Below are 25060 nucleotides of genomic sequence, written 5' to 3'. Positions count from 1 at the left end.
AGCAACCGCTAATGATGGTTGAATAACCTTAGACCAACCGCGCGTCCCTGTGGCTTCTGTGTATTAATAGGGAAAAGTTGAGATAGATAGACTCAGTAACCACCTCACTGGGGGATCATGAGCACGAGGTACGTGCATAGGGACCAACCGTGTCGCACGTGCAGATAAAGAGGTCTTGCCCACTAAACGGGAGAAGGGATTGGTCCTCGTGACTCCCTGCGGCTGGCCACCTGGTGAGGGCGTCCCATTCGATTTCCTTTCTTGAACTCTTGTCATTCCACTGATGGCTGGATACATCCTATGTGTGGCTCCCATGGGAAATAGGCAGGCTGGAAAAATGCAGAAGACGCCATTACTTCCCCTTAGGAACTTGTAATACTTGAGGGAGGTGAAAAACACCACGCCGGTGAAGGAGTTGAATGGTGTTAATCGAGAGGCATGCGCCAACGTGCAGGGAAAGTTCAAAGGATGGAGACATCAGTGCTTGTCCTCCAGCCTGCTAGAGTATCAGTGTCCCCGGCGAGGAGGATCGTTTTAAAACATGGATTCCCTAAGGCACTGGAGAGGAATGAATCCGAATAGCTGGCCTATCGCGCAGGGAAAGCAGCGATTCTGATGACACAGGGCGGTCTGCTTGCAGGGCGCTCGCAGACGGGCTTTCCGTTACCAGGTAGCCTTTTCCAAAAGTAGAGACTTCTCTTTTCTTTTTCTAAAGTTAAGATGGAAGGTAGAAGATTAAGTTCACTTAAAAGAGCTCAGGATGCTTTTAGCCAGTGGCTTGCTCTTCTCTATAAGGGGAGCTAAAAGACCCTGTACTAACAACGAGACGGGCAAGTGTGAAGTTCAAGGTTTGAGATGTGTGGAGACGGTTGGTGGCACTGCTGTGAGAACTGACGAGCAGTACATTTTTTCCAAATCATTCTGACAACAGCATCAAATTTTGTGAATTCCAAATATCAGGTCATAAATCTGGGTTATTTCCCACCCAGGATAAAACTCAAAATTTGATATTATAAAATGGCAAGGAGTAAAGAGTCCCACAAATAATCGACCTAACAAATCTGTCCATTGTATTCTCTCTTGATCTGTGGCTGGCATCTGAATATATGAATCCCCCAGGGTGAGAATAGAATTTTATAATTAAACTCTTGTTGCTGTTGCCTTTCATGCATTTTTCTTTTTCGGTGAGTGAACCGTTTTATCCCTCTCATTTTTCCACATCAACTCCTCGGTGTTATAATGGGTCTCCCACCGTTCCAGGCAGTTATTGGTTCGTGGGGGAAACGCTCCGGTGGCATTATTGATTGCAGCCTTCACAGGAAGGACAATGATTTACTGTGTTGCTCCCTGTGCAGCTGGGAATTTGTGGTGTGGTGACAGGGCCTTCGGTGGCATCCTTGGTCTCAACTTGACAAGAGAGCAAGAGAGCGAGCTGGTTGTATTGAAATGAATGTGTCCTCACCCCAGATCACCTTCTGTCCCTCAAACTAAACCCAGGCCACGGAGAGGTTAGGGGAAACATGACGAAGAGCGTAGAAAGTGGTGACACTGAAATAGAGCCTGTCCCTGCAAGGTCTCTGCTCCCTGGCTCGGCCTTCTAAAAGCTTCTGGTGCTCACCTTCACTACCTCCCAGTGCTCAGAGGCTTTTCAGAGCTGCCTGTTTCTATCCCCAACATGATATTTCTTTTCCTGTTTAGGATATCAGACCTAGCATTTGAATTTAGGCAGCAGCAGTGGGTTTGGACTGAACAGATCTCTGGGGGGGAGGGTGGGGGGCGAGTTACACATGGATAAGCTTGACTCCTCATCCAAAGATTGGCAGTTCAAACCCGACAGAAGTGCCTCAGAAGAAAGGCCTGGTGATCTGCGTCAGTGATCTGCGTCAGAAAGGACTCAGGCTTCAAAGCCCTGGGGAGCACAGCTCCCCTCAATGTCACAGGGGACCACCAGGAACTGGAGTTGTTTTAACAATAATTGGTTTGCTCTATTGACTTGAGTTTGCTTTGCTTGGCATCTTGTCCATATCAGTGTTTAGTTCTGAATGGAGACCCTGGAAACCGACTACAAATGAACTTCCCTAACGGCTTTGTGGATGGGCTGTTTCTTTACTTTTTTTTTTTTTTCTTGTAGAGAAATACAGCTTTAATAGGGGACTTCACTGAGGGGGTACTTAGGTTGGGGGCGAACGGCAATCCCCACGTGCAGCCCTGATTCTGGGACGCGGGAGCAGCTCAGAAAAAAAGATCAAGAGTCTTCCTTTTCCTGGAACCTGCAGTTGGTACAGGTGTAAAAGACGGTCTGCCACTCATCAGCTGAACGCATCTGCCTGGAGTGGTAAGCCATTCCCTCGTGACCACATGGAGAGCAGCGTCTGTCAATCACGGGTCCCTGGAACTCTGGACCCTCCTCCACCGACGGGGGCAGGGCAGCGCCCAGTTCGTGGAACACAACTGACGTTTTCACGACCTTCCCTTCGAAATGGCGCACGTTCAGGGAAAAGCCGCAGGGAGCACAGGTGACCGTGTCCTGAGCCCCCGGCAGCGGCAGCACCGAGCCGCAGTCCGGGCAGAAGTCCAGGTCGGACTGGAAGCTGGAGCGGGTGTCGGTGAAGTCCATGATGGGATTGATGGTCGAGGCTTGGAAGGAGGCAACCAGACGTGTCTCAATAAAACCTCCCCGCCCCGAAGTCCCTGGCCCGTCCCAGAACCTCGGTATCGGGTGCTGAGCTCTCATCCCGTGCACATCTCCGACGGGCTGCTTCTAAGGATGATGATAATAGCTACCTTGTCATGAGAACTTGATGCCTGTTCAGGTATCGTGCTGAGCAAGTCGCATTCAAGATAACATATCAGGTGGATATGACCATTCTAGTGAACCGTTTTGGCAACGCGTACCAGCGATATTGTTCCTCTGCGCCACAGATGAGAAAACTGAAACTCAGCCACTAACGGAAAGACTGGCAATCACTTGGTGAAAGAAAGATGTGGCAGTCTGCTTTCCTAAAAAGTACAGCTTTGGAAACCTTGTAGGCCAGTTCTACTCTGATCTCTCTCTCTCCCCCCTCCCCCCTCGCTCTATGTGTGTGTGTGTGTGTGTCTGTCTGTCTGTCTGTCAGTCTCTCTCTCCACCATCAAGTCAACTCCGACTCATAGTAACCTATGGAACAGGGTAGAATTGCACCTATGAGTTTCTGAGAAAATAACTATTTACAGGAGCAGAAAACCTCATCTCTCTCCCTCAGAGTGTCTAACGGATTTGAAGTTGGAGCCATGGGGTTAGTAACCCATTATACCACCAAGGCTCCCTACTCTGTCCAATAGTCACTATGAATTGAATCCTCGTGGCAATGAGCTTGTTTGTTTGCTAGCTTTTGGACTCAGGAAGTAATGATAGATAGATTCCACTCAATGTGTTAGTGTTGGTAGACTATAGAAACAAATTCATGGATATACTCATATGTGTATAAGAAAGAGCTTTATATACAAGAGCAATTGAATATTGAGAAAAACATCGCAGCCCAGTCCAGATCAAGTCCATAAGTCCAATATCAGCCCATATGTCCGATACCAATCTATAAAGTCCTCTTCAGACTCAGGAAACACATGCAATGAACTGAATGCAGGAAGGGTGGGAATTTTTGTGGATCCAGTGACATTGTAAGCATCTCAGCGCTGGCAGGGGCCTCCACATGGCTTCTCCAGCTCCCAGGGCTCTAGCGTAGCTCCATGTGTCTTGTAAGCTAGGATGTCTCACAGGGAGTGAGCCGAGATCAAGAGAAAGAGACTCCCACCTCCAAGGAGGAATATCAGAGCTCCCAGAATCCTCATGAGAAGGCCATGCGCACACCAATGAGAGGCCTCATTGGTTATGACCCAAGTGATAGACCAGACTCCACCCCTTCACTCTTAATCCTGATTGATACCAAATTATGTAACTACCACACTTATATCCTTATGCGCTAATCACTTCTTCAGAAATGTCGGCCCTTCTTCAGATTTTCCAAACCCCTCCTTGTACCTATCATTCTTGGAATTATCGTTTGTCTTCATCCATTTCATATTCATTTGCCTTTTGCTTATTGGCATACTTGCAAAAATGGTAGCATTCATATCATTAAGTTCGTTTGTACCCACTATAGTACCAATGAGTTGAAATCAATGGTGAGTCTGGTTTTGGTGTGAAAGCACCTAGCACATTGGAGTTGTACTTTTGACCCTTCAAGTCTCCCTGTAGTATATGGATCATAGGCTGATGTCTCATGAGTGAAAGTGATGAGACTGGTACACGGGTGGCGAAGACCAAAGGGAAAGCAACCAGGGACCATTGATTCTTAGAGTGCTATTGGCTATCGGATTGCTGCACAGGCTCTCCTGGGACACTGGCTGCTGCATCTCATGCATGCCTCTGCCCAGACTTGCAAGAAAATGCAGACCAACGGTTATAAAAAATTTAAAAAGCAAAACACCAGGAACCTAGGACCTTTGTTCCATGTCCTCAAGCTATGGATAGCAGTGGTAAGCAGTAGCTCCCTCTCTAGGTTCTTCCACAGCCTGCTTGAGACATGCACCCAGGCGCTGGCCTGTCTTGTTCTGGCATCTTAGAGCAATGCGTGTGTCTATAAATAAAGAGCCACAGGCATCGCCAAGGCTGGTGGGATCACTGTCGAGACTCCGCTGAGATGGAACTTGGTCCCGAATGGAGCACTAGAAGAGAAGCAATTCATATTGTCTTACCACGCTGGGAGGTTACCAACAGAAGACACCGATCACACGCATGAGCAGTGTTTGAAATCATGCTTGCTTTGGATGTGAAAGAGACAACTCAAGATCAGCTTCAGGGTGGGCCCCTTCTCCATAGCTGGCCCAGCAACCCGTGGCAGCAGATGCAAGGAAGGTATTCTTCACAAACCTTTTTTGTGTTGAGAGAGAGAAGAGAGAGAGGTGGCCCCCTCTTTGATAGGAATAGGAATAGATCTAAAAGTGAGGCTGTGCCCCGCAAAGTGGAGGAAAGTTCCAACATGAGCAAAGCATTGATATTAGTTGGTTACTTTGGACATGGAGTTTTTTGCTCACGTCAGGTTCTCTGATAGGAGAGTTGACTGGGAGAGATAAAACAACCCAATTCCCAGGTTCCTATTTCAGAGGTTGTTCAGGGTCACCAGGCGCCTCCGCAGAGAGACGGGGCTTTCTCAGAAACCCACGGGGGCAGGGCCAGCCTGTCCTACTGTCCTGTGGCATCGCTGTGAGTCGGCCCGGACAGGAGGTAGGAGTGGGAGTCAGAGGCTGGACGGGAGATAGAGAGGCCGACCTTCCTTCCAGAATTTTTTTTTTTCTTTCCATTTCCTTTCTTCCTATTAGCGGCCATCCTTCACTGGGAGGGCAGGCTAAGAGCACGTGTCCTCTTTCCCTATCACAGCGAGGGAACTCTTTCTCAAATCCCCCTGTTGCTGCCGCATGTGCCCATTTATTGTGCGTGGACTGCCCTTCCTTGCAGCCATCCGTATTGTTCGACTTTTATCTCCACAGCCCTTTGCTGGGGGCTATTCTCTCTTTGTTCTCATCTGGCAACATAAATGTGAAGTGTATCCAGCATTACCTACTGCCACCTGAGAATAACAAATAAAGGCACCTACCATTTTCAGAATTTGTCACAAATTAGTAAAAGATAACAAAAAATTAAAACTGGCCTTTAAAGGGTGGATAGGATTACATTCCCCAATCGGTCACCGAGGCCCTCTAAAGATTTCAGATCCTCACTTAGCTGCCTCCCTTTCATTTGTAGTTCACTGAGATTTAGAACAGATTGAGAAACTTGTGTCAGGAGGATAGTAAAGCAAAAAACAGGTTTCACCAGTGCCTACGTTTCTTACACACACACACACACACACACACACACTTATAGATAATATTACCAGACCTGTTTCAGATAGAGAGACTAGCCACTCCGTGCCTCAGACAGTTGCTACCAGTACTGAATGGCACTCAATTTTTTATCTGACTCCCTGAAGCCTCCCCAATATCATCAAGTGAGTAAACATTGCCGTGCATACAGCTCTTGCCATTACAATGGGAAATAGCAAGCAGCTCTCATGCGCCTGGACAGGAACTGTGGGAGTTAGCATCCCTTTCCCAGCAGCAGCATAGCCATGCCATTTCACTGTCTCTGTCCACATAGATACATGGGTAGATAGACTATGCCTCTTATATCTAGTGGCAAATGTTCTCTCTAATAACTGCTGGAAACTTCACTCCAGTAAGCAGTTAGCCCTGCTGGTTGAAGAAAATAGATACATTATCCGAGGTAACAGATAAGTCTCATTAAGAAGATGGAATAGACTAATTCCCAGCATATCTTCCATGCGTGGGAAAACCAAATTGTGAAGTACAGCAGTAACATATCAATTATCCTTTCAGTATGGAATTAGATGAGTCTCACTGCTGCTTTATACCATATTATGTAATTTTTAGAATAAATAGCCATTTATATCCAAGTTCCCCAGTTTGCTGCATCTCTGGGGAAGAAAAAGAAAACATGAGATTAAAAAAAAAAAAAGGGCAGTACTTTGAGCTTTGTAATCAGACTTACTCTCGAAACTACTTAAGGAACACAGGTATTCTCTTTAAAATTGATGCCCCTAATTGTTTGCATCTATCCAAAGATTATATGTTTAGTATTTGCATAAAAACAAGTACCCAGAATATTACAAAAGTAATAAAGACTCCACCTAGTTTAAATAACTATTAATTGTCTCCTACTAGCTAAATAAAGCTAGCTAATAGCATTCAGAATACGGCTTGTAGAATCCTTGTATAAAATAATCATTGAGATCAGTTTACTTTAGATATTTGTAATGCCAATAAGCCCATGTAATTACCAGCTTATGGGACGAGACCTTGTCATATGTGATGTACTTAAAAACGAGCTTTTAAAGTAGGTTACACATTGTTCTCATGCTCTTATTTACACAATGAACTTTTAGTAGCAAACGTTTTTCACCAATGTCTATATTATCCCAAATTAAGAAATTCCACCCCACAGAAGTTAAATTAAATGAAAGTTTATAAGTGAAGGGAGGAGTCCTGGTGATGTAGTGGTTACACCTTGACTGCTAATGGCTGGATCAGCAGTTCAAAACCAGCAGCTGCTCCCCAGGAGAAAGATGAGGCTTTCTATTCCCGTAAATAGTTCCAGGATCCCACAGGAACGGTTCTACGCTGTCTTCTAGAGGCACTGTGAGTTTGAGTCAGCTCTATGGCCTTCAGTTTGGTTAGAGTTTCATAAATGAAGGCAATGCTTATGAACGCCGTTGGTGGAAAGTGAGGGATTTTTTCCCTCTCCTAGTTTGTGTGTTGTGTCATCAACATGAGATAATGACCGTGTAAAGGCTTTGCAAATTATCAAGTGAACGTTATATAATTACAACATCCCGTCATATTTCCTAGTCCTTAAAGGCAGTTTAATACTGTTCAGGAAAAGAGGAGTCATACATCCCAGAAGCTCTGAGAGGAGAACAGTTCTACCCGCAGCGAGATGCAGACAGAGAAGGAAGAAAGGCAGAAGAGACAAGCTCTCCAAGGCTGGACCAGGCCACTGCCGCTCTGCTGGGTGTGTCCCAGTCTACACCGCTGGGTGCACTTCTTTTACATCCTCAACAAAGCATATGAACAAATATGTATCAAGTTCTTGGTGAGGATAAGTCACAATCTTCATGGTGTTGGGAACAGAAGAAAAACAGAATTTAAGCCCCTGCACCCAGTGAGTAGTTTGCGATCTGGTTGGGAATACTTGAAATGGACAAAGAGGAAAACATTTTTGAAATTCTGAATAAGTATGGGGAATGAAAGTAGACAGAGCTCAGACGGTGTGCAGTTCAACACTGAATGAGCAATGCTCAAAGAAGTGTTATCCGAGGAGATGGGAGTTGAGTCCAGAGAGAGCAGAGAGAAATGTTCACCCTCCCTTTATGTATCCATTCATCATTTACAAAACGCCTGCTTCCTACCAGGAGCTGGAAGCACAATATTAATAATACATAGTATCTGCCTTCCAGAAGGTGAACATCGCGAGGAGAAAAGACAGCCACCAGTAAAGTCACAATAAAGACTGAGCACCTTAAATGAAGCACACACCTTGCCTGCCACTCCAGCTTCTGTCTGCTCCTTCCCAAAACCATGTTCTCGAAAGAAAAGAGACAATTTATTCGAAATGTCTTTCATTTCCTCAAAACTGATTACAACTGTTCTTCCTGAGCCTCGGAAGCTGTATCCTGTCACCGGATTATGAGCTTGCCCTGGGTCAGGGATGTTCAATGTACACACACCCATCATTACAAACAACCCTTAGAAAGCCTGTTAAGTCAAACATGGTACCTGCAATGTCTCTTGAAAATATCATGTTGGGAAAAGTAGAGGGTCAGTGAAAAAGAGGAAGACCCTCAGCAGGTGGATTTGGGCACAGCTCCGTCCCCAGCGGGCTCAAGCACAGCAAGGTCTGAAGAGTCACACAGGACGGGGCAGTGTTTCCTGGGGCTGCTGTGGGTCAAGACTATGTGGCTGATGGCACACGGCAGCAACGCCATCATTGATGAGAACGTACACCACCTTGCAATGTGCACCCAGTCATTGTTTTTGCTGTTGCATTATACTGAAGATGCCCTTGCGCATCTGGAAGTGTTCAATTTTTATGCTTAGGAAGATACAGTATAAATTGCATACTACATAAATGTTTGGCTAACTGATGCCAGGTATGAATCAGACCCAACTGTTCCCATTACATTCATATTTGACTTTAAAATACTTAAGAATAGCATTCGTTCACGAGCTAGGGGCTGCCTGTATCCTTTTTCCAACATGCGCCCCTTTTCCATGCCCGACATTCACTCTTTCCTAAACTCTCATTTGACATCAAGTCAATTCCAACCATGAAATTCCATGTCTACGGAGTAGGACTGCTTCATAGGGTTGTCACAGCTGTGAGTCTTCAGAAGCAGATGGCTTTCCAAAGTACCCTTCAAACCAACAACCCACACTCCCAGCCATCAAGTCGGTTCTGACTCACAGGGACCCCATGGGACAAGGTAGAACTGACCCTGTGGGTTTCTGAGACTGTAACTCTTTACAAGAACAGACAGCCTCGTCTTTCTCCCAAGGAGCAGCTGTTGGTTTTAGACTGCGGACCTTGTGGGTAGCCACCCAACAGGCACCCCATGACACCAGCAGGGCTCCTCCGGGTGGCCTATTAGGAGTGGATTCAAGTTACCAATCTTTGAATTAGTAGCTCAGCACTCAAAGACTCCTTTATCAGCGTAAACAACACTCTTTTCCAAAAGACTGTCCCTAAGCTGCTCAAAGTTGGTGTGTCTTTAGCTGAAGGCCCTTCGTCGCATGATCCCATTCAGAACACAGGAGTATCCTTACACATAAGCTTATTTGCAGGTTAATAGCCAAGAAAGGATGTTTTGTTTGTTTTTGCCATTGATGGAAACATTATGGCGTGTTCACATTCATCATGGAGAGACACCTGACAGTAGAATGAGTGTTTAAAACGTGGAGAGAAACTGGTGTCTTCTCTGTTCTCCTGAGAAAGACTTCCAGTTTCTTAATGTCTTGCTGCTCTGAACCAAAGGCCTTGAAATGCTTTTCCAGGAGCGGTAAAAAATTGATCAAGATAATAAAATAACATTTTAAAGTTAGAGTATAACTTTTTAAAAGTCCTTTAGAATTTTTTGTCTATGAAAATATGGACAAGTTGTACTAAAATTATTTCCCTAAAGTTATACTATTGCTGACTCTTAACTAGGACTTTTAATTTAGTATACGGAATTCATCTAACAACTTTAATACAAATATGCCCCAAGTTTCGTTTAAATTATATATCATCAGGCCATCTCTTACTTAGCTGCCACTTATATCATAAAAGAATTCTCCAGTTTTTAAAATTTCTACTAAGGCTTAGGATAATGAATTCCTCCCTTTTGTTTAAACCGCAATGTGACTTTTTACAAGTTCAGTGTTTATGCAAATGTTGAGGGGATGTCTGTTCCTTCCAAAGGCATCCTTTGTCCCCCATATTCTTTCCCTCAAAGCTGTGCCAACCCAGGCTACCTCTCACCAGCTTGATCCCATCGTTACCCACCCGCTTCAAGTCGTCATTCTTGATGAAATTAAAATCTTCATAAAAATCTACACAGCACATGTGGCAAAATCAGTTTGGTGTGCGACACGCCTGCATAAGCTTCCGTGGGAAAGGGCCTCATGAGAAGACGGTGTCTTTTCTCCAGAATGAATCAAAGCTGAGGTGATGGCCGCCAGCTTCTCTTGCCGAATGAAAGGATTTTCCCCTTTCCCCTAAATACCCAAATATCACACTGAGCCTAAGGATGAAGCTGACATTTTAAAAGATCACCAAAAGTGCTCTCGTGCCCACCGCAATTATGCGCTCCATCTCCCTGGGAGCCAGTGTCTGGGTCTTTCCAGCTCGGCCTCGTCTCTCTGGTGTGCGTTCGTTATCTTGATTATCTATTCATTTGCCGCCCGGCCCTCATTTTATGAAAGATCATGTCTGCCACTTCTATAAGGAGTGCTTGACTTTCACTGCCAGTATAAACACATAAAATATGTAATAATTAAAGTTCACTAGTCACCAAAGTCTTTGAGATTTGTCATGTTGCTAATTTGATTTTTCAAGCAATTGCTTCTGTGTGAACAAGACTAATTTTGCCCCCTGACACAGTGCGAGACTTGTGGTTGAAGGGGATGGCTCTACCCTGCAGAGATCCTTTTGAATGGGCGCCATGTATTTAGACTGAGGGTTCATCTTCAAGCAAATAGCCAAGTTCCTTATAAGCGAGGACAAGATTTTGCTACTTAGAGTGTGGACGTGTTATAGGGAGTGAAGTCTTTGGAGAAGCATGGGGATGCTTGGTAAAGTGGAGAGTCGGTAAAGAAGAGGAAGACTCAGCTAGATGGGTCAATACAGTGGCTCCAATGATAGACTCAGAGTTAGCAAAGACTGGAAAGACAGAGCAGGACCAATCAGTGTTTCTGTCCTGACACAGGGTCGCTCTGTCAGAACTGATTTCAGCATAAAAATATATCTTAAGCATTAAAATTAAATCATACACAGCTTTCAAGATAGTTGAGTGAGATTTAATAAATGTGGGACCTTTAGAAGGTATTGTTTAAGCTCTAAGGAAGTTCATGTGGTAGTTTTGGGCGCCTACCTACTGGAAATAGAAGCTTCACAATACATTGACTTAACACTGGTGAAGGTATGGACTTGAACTCCAATACCTTATTTGGATCACACTTCCTTGTTTGGATAACATTGGTGAAGGCCCCAAACTGCCTTGAGATAATGAATTCATCAGACGTTGACTCTAATCACACAGAGATTAATGAGCTCATGCAATATGCATGGGGCTCTCCGAGGACATGGAGGTGTGTTACATGCAGTGTAATGTTTGTAAACGGCTACAGTGGAAGGTGTGTTGTCCAAGGAACTAGAGTAGTCAAACCCTACGTTAATGAAGAAGCAGAAAATTAAAAAGGCAGCTTTTCTTTGTACAGATTTTTCCTTAGGGATAAAAAAATACCACGAAGGCTAGGGTCCAAAGCTCAGAAATCTGAAGGTGTGGAGTTCAAATCTGCTGGAAACACTACCAGCTGCTGGCCTTCAGACATTGTCACTTCTGCACCTCAATTTTTTTCTCAGCCGTAAAATGAGGACCTAAAATTATGGGACCCTTTAATACCTGGAACCCCTCTAAAACCTTCAACAAGAAGAAGGAGGTGAGCGATAATTGTAAATAAAGAAGTAATATTGCTCATAAACAGGCTTATTTTAAGCAGTAAATCAAATGATTCATAATGCTCTGGCTAACTGCTTTGCTAGCCTTGCAGCATTATATATGCATTTTTAATTGTTGTTACCGTGATCAAAAACAGACACTGGAGAAAGTTCACAGTTTATTTCCCATAAGCAGAAAAACGACTGCCTTAGGAAGACATTAGTCACCACATTTAAGTACATAGGCACTCTTTCTTACTCAGCAAATCCTATCTGGCCAATGAACGGTTTTCTCAAATACCTTTATCAAACTGTAAAGAAAAATATCAGGTTGGAAGCAACGTAAGGAATTCCTCTTTATAGCTGCTAGTCTCTGGTATGTGGCAAAACCAACAGCAAACTAATGGCCATCGTTTGGTGCCAACTCATAGCAACCCTATAAGACAGGGTAGAACTGTCCCTGTGAGTTTCTGAGACTGAAACTCTTTGTGGGAGTAGAGAGTCCCATCTTTCGGGTGGCAGCTTGCAAAAATAACTGAGTTTTAGTTAAATCAACCAGCCCTGATGAATGGGCTCTGCACCTCAGTGAGCAGTAGTTGAATACGTCATCCAGATCTCTTCCAATCAGACCATGCTGTCAGTCTCCAAAATCCTACATAGAATTCTTTACCAACCCTGAAAACCGTGTAGATGATTTGCAGTATTTCTGTTGTTGTTAAAACTCAAAAAACCAAACTTAACGCCATCAGCTCAATGCTGACTTACCGTGGCCCTATAGGCCAGGGTGGAACTGCCTCGGCGTTTCTGAGCCTGCACCACTGCACAAGGGAAGAAAACCCCATCTTGCAGCTATTGTTGTTAGGCCCCATCTGCTTGCTCCACCTCACAGTGCAACAGAACGAGGCACTGGCCCACCCGCTGCCAGCCTCATCTTCTTGCCTCTATGTGAGCCCACTGCTGCAGCCCCCGTGCTGCAGCCTTGTGGGCTTTCTTTCTTACTGCCCCTCTATTGAACCAAGCATGACAGCCTTCTTCAGGAACTTGTTCTTTCAACAATACGTCCAAAATAAATGACAGAATCTCACCACCTTCACTCCCAAGATCCATTCTGGCTGTACTTCTGCCAAAACATCTTTGTTCATTCTTCTGCGCATCTACTCACTCACTCACTCACTCCTCACTGCCCTCGAGCTGACACCCACTCATAGTGACCCCTAGGGGTTTTGATCTGTAACTCTTTAAGGGAGTAGAAAGCCTCATCTTTCCCCATGAGAAGTCCACCATGCCTTCAATAGTTTTCTCCAATGCCGCCATTCAGTACACCTGGACTCACCTGCCTTATTCACTGGGAAGCTTTTGCATGCATATGAGGCTATTGAAAGTACTCAATAGCTCGAGTCAGATGTACTTTAGTTAACAAGATGACATAATTGATGTGTAACTCTTTAAAGAAGTCTCTTGCAGCAGATTTGCCCAATGAAATTCATCGCCTGACTTTTGCTCCCATGAGTTTTGACTGTGGATCTAAAAAGAAATCCTGGATGACTTCAATCTTTTCTATGTTTCTCATGATCTTGCTCACTCACTGGTCCTTTCGTGAGGATTTGTCTTTTCTTTACATTGAGGAGTAATTCATCTTGAAGGCAGTAGTCGTTAATCTTCATCAGTAAGTGTTGTGAATGCTCTTTGCTTCGGCAAGCAAGGTTGTGTCATCTGCATATCACCGGTTGTTTATAAGCCTCCAGACTTGATGCTCCATTCTTCTCCAATCATTTGCAAGTTGCATGAGTATGATGAAAGGATGCCAATCCGCCGTGAGCTTCTACTGATGTTAACCCAGGCTGTAGCCCCGTATTCTGGTCCAACTGACTGCCTCTTGATCTATGTATCGGTCACACATGAGCACAATGGGGTGCTCAGAAACTCCCATTCTTCTCAATATTCCCCCAAATTTGTTATGATGCACGCAGTCCAATGTCTTTCATACTCTATAAAACACAGGCCATGTCTTTCTGGTATTCTCTGTTCTCTGCCAAGACTTAGTGGACATCAGCCATGATATCTTTCCATCCAAGTCCTCTTCTGACTCTGGCTTGAATTTCTGAAAGTTCCCAGTTGTCCATGAGTACATGGACCATTTTTATCTTCAACAAAATGTTACTTGCCTGTGATATTAATGATATGGTTCAGTGACTTCCACATTCCATTAAATTGTTTTCCTTTGAAATATGCACAAATATGATCTTCTTTGGGGCTGGAGAAAAAGAAGACTGTCTGCTCTTGTAAAACTCCAAGCCTCAGAAAGCACTTGGAGCAGTTCTACCACTATCAGCCAGAATTGGTTCTGCCACCGTCCGTTTGAGTTTATCCATCTAATCCAAGAAATATATTACAGTCAAGCGATTTATGCGATGGGTCACAACCCACTGCCATTGAGTCGGTTCTGACTCGTGTGCCGCATATTGTTCCAAGATTAAACCTGATAACAAGCGTTACGGAGGCGGTGTCTGCAGGGTCTGATAGAGGAGGGAGGAAGTCTATGGGAACGGGATGTGGGCACCAAGCGAAAGGATGCCAGGAGTTGCCTCGACTTTGGAAAGGAGTTTTTCCTCGTGGTGTTCTGGGTGCTTCTTCTTATCAAGCACTACATCAGTTATGTACCTTTAATCCTGCAACTTTCCATTAGCCAATTTGTTCAAAAGTAGACTGTGCAGGTCTTTCTCTGCAGTGTGTCATAGTCTGGAAGCTCCACTGAAGCCTGTCCACCAGGGTGATCCTGCGCCATTTGAAATACTGGTGGCATAGTTTCCAGCATCACAGTCACATGCGCGCCACCACGATGTGACAAGCTGAAAGATTGGCATAGCCCTTAGTAACTTAGCTGAAAGGGCAGTGGACCTGGAGTCATGATTTCTGGCTCTAAAACCGATGCTGATGCGTTCCATAGGACTTTGACCACGTCCTCTGAACTTCACAGAGTTGGTCATTGGGAAGTCTCAAGCAAGGCAGCGCACTACAGCCAGTGGGCCAAAGAGCCTGGTTCTGTGCAAAAGGCATCTTAGAAGCCAGCAGTACCATGTGTTTACATTTTGTCTGCGGGGGCTTGTGCACCACCAGGCCAGTTAAGGAGTGGTGACAGAAGCCATAAATACTCCAACACCAAACTCACTGCCATTGAGTCAATCCCGACTCGTGGTGACCCTGTAGGACAAGATAGAAAAGCCCCTGGGGAGTTCCAGGACCACAACGCTTTACAGGAGTAGAAAGCTTCATCTTCCCCCCAAAGAGTGGCTGGTACCTTCGAAATGCTGACCTCATGGTTGACAGCCCCACGTGTAACCACTATGCCACCAGGGCTCCTCTAGTATGTGATCCATGAAGTCTCACATACTTATTGCCTGATCTTTTACAGCCTACACACAATTACGGAATATAAGATGGTATTCATGAGTTAATTTTTAAATCCATGAAATTCTACTCACTTATATGATCACAGGTCATCTTAGTGGTTTGTGCGTAAAGTGACTGGCATTTGATTCAAGTCACTATAAGAACTAGTTCGGAGTTCTAGTTCAACTTAAAGGAAATAGCTTTCATCTCTCCCTTAGGCTGTGTGGTATTATTAAGGTATTAGATGTTATCAATAAATATTTGTTACTTCTAATGCTACTATCTGATCACTAAGAGATTCTCCTTAAGGACAAAACCAACTAATGTCTGATTAATAGGAAGTTGATAGAATTGGTTTCACAGCTCAGATGTTCTAACTGAGATATCCGATATGCCAATCAGAGCACAGCTCCACTTGATCAAACACTTAAATCTGATTTTTTGAGACTTGTTTTTGCTTTAACTGGAGTTTATCTACATTTTCCAAGATCAGAATGAAAGAAATAATGAACGAATGAAAAACGGAGTGAGCTGACTTTTTCCTGAAAATAGCCTGCATAATATTATTAATTCTTTCTCGGTAATGATGGAGAGGAAACTTTTGTGAGAACCCTGTAAATGAATTTAATAATGTGGGTGTTGTGGCCCAAAATAGATTCATTCGGTGTGTTTCAAAATGGCTTTTTTCAGATAGTCACACACATTTTTCCTACTAACCCATGATATTTCACATTGATAAGTAATGCAATTCTATCCTAAATACTTTCTAATTATGGTTCACTCACTGCTCTCCAGTCAATGCCAACTCATAGTGACCCTGTAGCACAGGGTGCAACTGCCCCAGAGGTTTCCCAGATTCTAAGTGTGTACGGGGTAAAAGGCCTCATCTCTCTTCCATGAAGCTGCTGGTGGTTTCAAATTGCTGACCTTTCAGGTAGCAACCCAGTGCCTAACCACCAGGCTTGAAGGTGAGCTGCAATCTGCAGGTCAGTGGTTCGAAATCACCAGCTGCTCCTCAAGAGGAAACAGGGCTTTCTACCCATGCAATCAAGTACAGTCTCAGAAACGCAAGGGGCCACTTCTACTCCATCCCAGAGGGTCACTGTGAGTCAGTCTTGACTTGATGGCAGTGAGAATTTTAACAACAGCAAGAAGAAAAGAATATAACAGATAAATTCTTTTTGAGAATGTCAAAAGAATGTACTGTTAGCCTGGTTGTTGTTGTTGTGAGGTGGCATTGCGTTGGATCTGGCTCACAGTGACCCTATGTACAACAGGAGGAAACAATGTCACCCTCACAATTGTCCCCGTGCTCAGGCTCATGGTTGCAGCCACTGTGTCGATCCACCTCGTCAAGAATCGTTCTCTTTTTCACCGCCCCTTCACTTTACCAAGCATGTTGCCCTTTGCCAGGGACGGGTCTCTCCTGATAGCATGCTCAAAGTACTTGAGATGGAGACCCGCCATCCTTGCTTCCAAGGAGCATTCTGCCTATACTTTCAACCTTACTAACCTCTATCTCTATGTTGTCTAAATACTTCCAACTCAAATCATACTTAAAGGTCTTAGATCATAAAGTGTCTGTCACCATGTAGCCAGAATTCTCTGTCATGACTTCAGTGTAAGAAGCCTGAAGAGTTGAGGCAAGTCATGAGAAGGTGAAAGAAAGCTCATGTTTGCAGACAGTTTGTAGAAGGGAAGAAAGCTGGGCATGTAGAGAGCCAGTGAATGGGTAGATTTCAAGACACATTGGAGGCAGAGGGTCTGTTTCTTCCCTTCTCATGAGGAACTCCGAGAGGCAGTCAGTGGCAAAGCAAAGAGAGACTCAGATGGTTGAGAAGCCAGAACAGTGTGATCATGAAAAATCCAATATCCAATCTTCCTGCCTGGGTCTTCGTTATTCCCAGAGGGTGTGGACAAGCCTGACTGGGAACCCTCCATAGTTAGTGACAAGGTGACATCAGAAGAGTGTTTGAAGGGTCCTAAGACAATCATGGACTAAAGCAAGAGAGTGGCCGAAAAGATGCCATATGCCCATCACCAAAAGAAGCTACGTCTGCGCAGTTGTTAAGGGCCTCAAATCAGCTCTGATGCGCAGTGGCTTCAGATGCACAACAGAACGAAACCTGCCCAGCCCCCACCGTCCTCACAACTGTTTCCCTGCTGAGCCCTGTAGTGCAGCCACTATGTCCATCCATGGGTGGGGCTCCCAAATTCCGAAGCAGCTACAGAGCAAACATCAGCCAACCTTAGCCAACTGAAAGCCCCACCCACAGAGGGATACATCAGTCACCAACTAATGTCTAAGAATTGTGCCCCGTCAATCACACCTCAAAGGAAAACTTCAAAAGCAAGCCCAAGGACCATAAAGAGGCCAGCCTCTCACTTTCCCCCATGACCCTCTGTAATCCAGATGCCACCTTGGCAAAGAGCAAGGGAAAGGTGGAGGACCTGGGAAGATTGAGTGATCGTCTAAAGTACAGTAAGCAAAAGCTCAAGAGACATCTTAAATCATTGGACCACATTGAATTTTAACATCCTATAGGGCTCAATGTAGATTTTTGTTCACCAGGCTCAGCCCTCTTGAAGATAGCTCAGCCCTCATGAAGATGACCCCTGTGGGAAACAGAAAGATTTCTCCCAAGTAGTCTCCCCCAAATATGTTAGACTTAGGACACTGCATTGCAGCTAATGGTAAAAGTTATTTCCCTTGCAATCAGCTGCCAGACTGCTGTCTTGTCCCTCCCTGGGGTGGGCCTGCTCCCTGCTGCTGCGGAAAATAGACTACTTCTCCCTGAGGCTTGGGACCATTAGCTTGGTTCCTACAGGTGGGGTTCACACCCTACTGATAATGGTTCCTATGGAGATCCAGAGAACAGATCAAACCCACTCTGGGACATCCAAAGTTAAGCTGCCAACCTGAATCTAGGATCCACCCATCTTGTCACTTGTGTACCCCCAATCCCTCCTCTTCCTATTACGTGTATGTCCCTAGACCACCCCCTCTCATTGCTGTATAACCTATAGTGCAACCCCTTCCTGTGACATGTCTTTACCTGTAATTAGTGGCCTTGCACGCCCCCAAAAGGTATATAGGCCTGGGTCAGCAGTAGAGAGCTCTCCCTCTCTCTTTGCTCCTCCCTTGGGCTCTTGTGGGCTCCCTCTGCTCCCCTGTTCCCTTTCCCCTTGTCCTCCTTCCCCTCCCCCTCTCTCCACCTGGACCACTGTGGGGCTGAGTGGAGCATACTGCCATGAGATGTGTCTGACTCCATTATTTCAATCTCTCTGTTATCTCATGCTCTCTGTGACTTTAATATAATATTTATATATCCCAACTTTACAATTGTGCCTATCGAACCCATGATTAGTGGTGGTAGGGGGCTGGCATCCCCCCTACAACCACAGACCCCATTAAGTTTTAGGGAAAAGCTGTATTTTCTTTGTATACCCAAATTGTTGTGAGAAACAAATTGCCGTCGCGGTACAATGATGCTGTTCGGGTTACAGGAAACGTCTGTACTAGTTTTGCGTGGGCTCCAGAAAATCTTTAAGACTCAGAGTTAGCCCTTCTCTAAGCAGTTACAGATGAAATTCAGTGTGCGGTAATGGAGGAAATGGGTTGGAAGTCAGCTCTGAGTCCTGGCCCAATTGACAATTTAGTATCTGTGTGCCTCACTGGAAAAAAAAAAGAAAATCACTTAATCGCTACATCATAGCTTCCCAGCAGATGTGTCCTGGCTGATGTACTAGGATATTGCTTAAATATTGATCCCTTCTGTCCACGGGACAGGCAAGGCTGGGCCTGAAGCAGCTGAAGCCCCAAGTCCTGAAATCCCTGGCTGCAAACAACCTTTGATCACCCCTTTCTGCTATAATATAAAAAAGAGTATCTTATGTGAAAATTTGGGGGTGGGGAAATCATGGCTTCCTATGAAGAATAGATGAAAGGGAAGATGAACAAAATAGGTGATGTCTGCAATCCTTTCCATCGTAATTATTCATACTTATAGGAATGCCCAGGCAGCTAGCGCTGGTCCTGGTAAGAAAGTGCTGGGACAGGTCCAGAGAAAGCAGGGCAGTCACAGATGCTGAACTGATGATAATAAGCCTAGGTCTGGTAGAGATACTTAAAATGTGGCGACATCAATCCTTACCACAACAACCATCAAGAGGAAGTCTATTAGTATTATCACTCTAGGCGAACAATCATATGAATGCCAAACACAGCAGCATTACAGACATTTCCACCCAACCAACCTGAGAGAGTACCTTCTGCACGTAATTGCACAGATGAGTCTCTGATTTCCCCCAAGCTCTTTCTTAGAAGAAGTGACTGAAAAGACAGGTGTCAGTTTTCTCAAATCACCAGGATTCCTTTACAGTTGGCTCAACAGGGATTTACCTAAGGCTGCGATTGCGAGAACATTAGGAGGGGACCTCTCGGCTGCCCTGGTGTGCGAAGGCTAAGTGAAAGTTACCTGGGTGGGATTAAAAACTTGCCTCTTTCTTTCAGCAACCTGTTTTGTTGTAAGTAGATTAATTTAAAATTAATTCCTGGAGTAATGATTAAAGATGGTAAGTGGTCAATCACCAGTGCAATTCCCACACACAAATGAGGCTATTATCTTCAAAGTGAGTAAAACGCTTTAAAGATGAATGCCTTAAACCTGTTGAACGGATTTTTCATTTGAATATGAAAGCCGCCTGCTTTGGCAAGCCTACTCCCTTCCTGTGAAATTTGCTCATTTATATCAATAAAGGATTTATTGCATGCAAGCCTGGTCTATTAACCATTTTGAAATTGAAGTGAGTTTTATGGACTTCCAAGATGTTTCTGTTCAATGAGATTGCACATATTTTAACACTTTGGGGCAAAAGCAGTCAGCATGCTTGGCTGCAAGCAAAAAGGTTGAGGGATTGAGTCCACGGGGAGGCACCTGGCGATTGACTTCTAAACACCAAGTGGAGCAGAGTTCGGCTCCACCCACCTGGTTGCCCATGAGTCAGAGTGTACTACAGGGCAGCTGGAGCTGGAACTGGTAGGAGTATGTACCAGAACAGACCCAAGGGAAAGGGTGACCACGCCGGCTGACGATCCTCCCTGTAGCTTTGGGGTTTGGGCAGCACACTACCCAAAGTGCCAGACAATGGCAGCGTGCCTTTATAGATGCGCTCTTTGCTTACCCACGCAGTAGTGCTCAAAAGTGAAGATTTGTATTATCCCTCAAGGGTAAAATGACAGGAATTTCTCTGGCTACCTCCCAAGAAAAAGGGTTTTAAGCGTCCTACTCGAACACTGGCTAGATTTCTTAATGGTTTAAACCGTCAGAATACCACGAAATTCTCAGTAGGGCGGCGGGTTGCGGTTACACTTTGCTTTCTGTGAGCAAAGCCTGCCATCTTGTGGGCATTGTCCAGATAACAGCCCTGCATGCGTTCCCTAGAGCCAAGAGTCGGGTTTTCTTTTGGTTATTAAGAAGTTTGCAACTCGACTTGGTAAACACACACACACACACACACACACACACACACAGACACACACACACACTCACACACAGACACACACACACACACACACACAGACACACACACAGACACACACTCACACACACACACACACACAGACACACACACACAGACACACACACACACACACACAGACACACACACACACAGACACACACACACACACAGACACACACACACAGACACACACACACAGACACACACACACACAGACACACACACAGACACACACACACAGACACACACACTCACACACACACAGACACACTCACACACAGACACACACACACACAGACACACACACACTCACACACACACACTCACACACACACACAGACACACACACACACACTCACACAGACACACACACACACACACACACACACACCTGTGTTGCCTATCATTAAAAGATTAAACTTCCCTTTAGAGTGTTTTTGGTTTTTTTTTTTAAGTAGTGGTCGGCTTTTAAATATCTGAAAAGAGAAATGATCGCTTCCTGTTTTACTAAGTACTCCTTCCCTGGTCTCTAACTCGTGCGTTCTGTTCCCGCGCGCGTGCGTCCACTGGGAGCCTGGCAGTGCTGTGGCCAGAGCACTCAGCTGCCGTGGACAGCACCAGAGACCCTCCGAGGCGGTTCTAGTCTGTTCTCTGTAGGGTTGCTACAGGCCCAAATCCGCGCAATCGCAGTGAGTGTGGTATGATTGTTGTGAGCTCATCCAATAACATTTATCGTTGTTCTACTGACTTCAATGGATCAAATAATGTACCATTTTTGTTTGTTTGTTTTTAACTGCTCTGAGTCAACAGATCATTAGACAAATCAAAAACATCAGAAGACTGGACGAAACATAGAAGCTTGGGGAAGGCTCTCAGGCGGGGTTGGTCCTGGTGTGGCGGGAAGCTCCCTGCCTGGACCACCAGGGCGAGGGATGGAAATAGGCAATGATATGATAGACCAGATCCCTGGGATCGTCTGACCCTGGCTTACCTCTGACTCGGGGGGGGGGGGGGGCTGTGGATGGCACCTCTAACACACAAAATCCTCTTTGCTCTTTCCTGCCGCCCATTCTTCCAGAGAGGTGGGAAGCAGGCAACAGTTCGGAAGGGTGTCTAACCCTGCAGTGAGAACCATACTCCCTTCTAGAGAGTTCCGTTCTTCCCTCTAATATTCTAAGCAGTCTTGTTGCCAAGAACCCAAGATCCTGAGCAGGAGTACACAGGCAGGAATCTGAACTATGTGGAAATTGTAAATTAGGCTGGAATAAAAACGCATGCTCCCCTCCACGCTGGATCCATACACCTGCATAATCACAAGGAGACCAGGTTGGAATTGTTCATCTGTAGAGAGCTGGGAGTTCTATGCTGACTCGGGCCACAAGACTTGGCTTCTGCTCCGGCCTCCTCCCACCACCAGCTCTGCCTGGCACAGCGAAGTGTTCTGATGAAAGGTGTGTGCCCTGACCTCTCTCGCCATACATCTCTGCCCACACCTCCCGCACACACCTCCCCTGCACCCCTAGACTGGAGGCAGCTCCCTGAGCTGAGGGGGGCTGCTCTCAGGAAGAAGTGCCTGAGGAGCAGGCCTTCACGGCCCCAGACAGCACTCAGCTCTTTGGGCAGGAAATTCCTGTGTGTCCTGAGGATGGGGCGGACTGTGAGCTGGTACGTCACCTGACCTTCCTTCTCCCGTGAGAGGGGTGCCCTGGGGAGGGCAGAGCAGGCCAGTCTCAGGTGGATCTGAAGAGGATATAGAATGGAGGCTATAACGTCTATGAAAACGACGCTTAAAAAGCCGCAGCCGTGGCAGGCAGGAGGGAAAGGAGGGGAGGGGGGACATTTCTTATTTGCATTGAGTTGCTTCAGAAAGCCTCTGGTCCCCTTTGCCTCTGGGTCTCCAAGGTAAGATGATTATTTTTCCCTTTGGCATGGAGAGGGGAAGCAGACCAGCTCTGTGAAAGACCAAAAACGAGGTATTTTATCTACTTCAAACTGACCCCCAGGCTTTCTCCCACACTGTGTGAAATAATAGAAGTCTTTCTAATTGAATGTCTTTGTCTGTAGCATATGCTGGGCGACATTATGTCAGCATCTTCCTCTAAGCAGCAAAGCATGCTTCAGAAAGGCATTAAGATCCAGAGCATGGTTCTGTGGGGAAGGAGCGCAGAACAGCGACAGCTTGAAACCACATAAAAACAGTGCTTCTGAAATGTAATTGTAAGATCACGTGGCAACAAACCAGAGGGGAAATATTCATAATTATAGAGCGAAACGACCATACAAAAAAAGACAGAAAGAAAAGAAAGGGAGAGGAGGAAAGATAAAAGGGCAGCACTTGTATTACTTAAAATAAACAATCAATGTTGGGTGATGCCAATTCGGGGTAACCCCGTATGTGTTCAATCATGCTCCACTAGGATTTCCGTGGCTGTGGTTCTTTCAAGGTCCATCCCGGCCCTTTGTCTCCAGGCACCACTGAGTGGACTCAAATCTCCAGCCTTCGGATTGGCTGCCTTTGCTGTGGATCCCACCGCCCCCCAACCCCCCCACCACCACCCACCCCCATAGCGCTTGATTCTGGAGTGTGTGAAATCCCAGTCGTGATGGCTGGGGTTCCCTGGCATTCCCTTGAGAGCTTATCTACACGGGCCTTTTCCTTGGACAGGTGCTGTCGTGGTCAAGAGGGTTTGTAACTGGATGCCAAGGGGCTCAAAGGCAAGAACTGTTCCCATAGTGACACGTGGCTGTGTTCTTTACCCCAAGGATTCTGGAGCTTCAGCAGAACGGTGACATGGACATCCTAAAGCACAAATGGTGGCCTAAGAATGGCCAGTGTGACCTGTATTCCTCAGTGGACACAAAGCAGAAAGGCGGTGCCCTGGACATAAAGAGCTTTGCAGGCGTTTTCTGTATCCTGGCCGCTGGGATTGTGCTCTCCTGCTTCATAGCCATGCTGGAGACGTGGTGGAACAAGAGGAAGGGCTCCCGGGTCCCATCGAAAGAGGTACTTGCTTGACAGCTTCCTAAGTTGAACCCCCACATGAACCTAGTCTTCAGGCAGGATTATCACAAGGAAGAAGATAAGGAGTTCGGGGTGGTTCATGGGAAACTGTTTCTTTTCTTTGAAAATTGACAATACATTTGTGAGGTATGGATGTCGATAAGACACTAGTATCCCCTTCATGACATCCGGATGAATGAAGAGGAGATTCTAGCGTTCTACCTAGCATGCTGCTCGGGGCCTCGACATTCTTCCCAGGTCAAAGCATAGACTCCATGCCAATGGTTCTGAACGGTTCCTATTCCCTTGACCCATTCACAAAGATGCTCACCATGTTCCTTCAATGAGTTGGTTGCCTGTAGATATGCTGGCTGGTGTCTCTGAAATGCAAAAATAACCAGGACTTGCTCTTACCACCAGTGGCTACTCCCCTTCGGCTACATGTAAATCTATTTGAAATGATGTTTTTAGTTCTTTGCTTTGGCCCAAGCTACAGACTTCACATTGTAGGATCATCCAGAATTCAGTGTTTCTCTTTTTCCCTGGACCCAGCTTAACTCCAGAGCCATATTCTTTTTTTTTTAAGAGCTTTAGAAGAATAGCTCCAAAATTACATAAAGACATCTTCTTTTTAAAAAGGCATGCACCTTGTTTCATTTATATATATGTGCCTCTCATATATATAGACGAGATCTCTAAGTTACCAGAGGATTCCTGGTGGTGTAGTTGTTATGTATTGAGCTGCTAACTGCAAGATCAGCAGTTGGGAACCACCAGTCCCTCCTCAGGAGAAAGAAGACGTCTTTTATTTCCATGAAGGTTTACAGTCTCCAAAGCCCACCGGGAAGGTCTACCCTGTCCTCTAAGGTGGCTATGAGACGGAATCGACTGGATGGTAGTGAGATCAACTATCAGCAAAACGCATTTTTCTTATTTCCACTAGAGCGAAAAAAGTGAAAGTATCTTAAATAGTGAAATCACAATACAAAATGAAATGAAAAAGGAACCAAATTTCGCTAACTCTTTTGACTTGCTGGATAGTTTCCATGTTCACTGTCATTTGAACTTGGGGTAGCTAAAGAATGCCGAGCTGGGGTCCTCAGAGGAACCGCTGTAACGCATAAATCAAAACGACTTCTTATTTGCATATGAATGTTTGCATGCTAATGTGTTCTTTCAAACACTGTTTTCTAAAGTAGACGAAGGATCCTTTCCTACTACCTTATACTCAGACTTGTTTGGCACTATTTACAAAGGAAAGCTTGGGTTGGCAAAGATAAAATTTTGCCTTCTACCTGTTTGAATGATAACAGATTCTAAGGTAGTGAGAGATGAGTTAAACATTAATCAGGTTTCAT

At 45.3% G+C, this 25060-nt stretch overlaps 1 protein-coding gene and 1 pseudogene across 3 annotated transcripts in view; one reads left to right on the top strand and one right to left on the bottom strand.

Annotated features, from left to right (window-relative positions):
• GRID2 (glutamate ionotropic receptor delta type subunit 2) overlaps positions 1–25060 on the top strand; it is a 1629781-nt gene that overhangs the window by 1564255 nt on the left and 40466 nt on the right. For all 3 annotated transcript variants that reach the window (XM_075544881.1, XM_075544882.1, XM_075544880.1), the window contains one exon: positions 23465–23705. In XM_075544881.1, coding sequence (XP_075400996.1) covers positions 23465–23705 — 241 coding nt within the window. The remainder of the gene's footprint in view (positions 1–23464; positions 23706–25060) is intronic.
• LOC142443555 (DNA-directed RNA polymerase I subunit RPA12 pseudogene) lies at positions 2246–2717 on the bottom strand (annotated as a pseudogene).

This window comes from Tenrec ecaudatus, chromosome 3 (assembly GCF_050624435.1).
Source record: "Tenrec ecaudatus isolate mTenEca1 chromosome 3, mTenEca1.hap1, whole genome shotgun sequence".
Lineage (NCBI taxonomy): Eukaryota > Metazoa > Chordata > Mammalia > Afrosoricida > Tenrecidae > Tenrec > Tenrec ecaudatus.
Note: the sequence above shows the minus strand (reverse complement) of the source record. Positions and strands in the feature narration are given on the sequence as shown.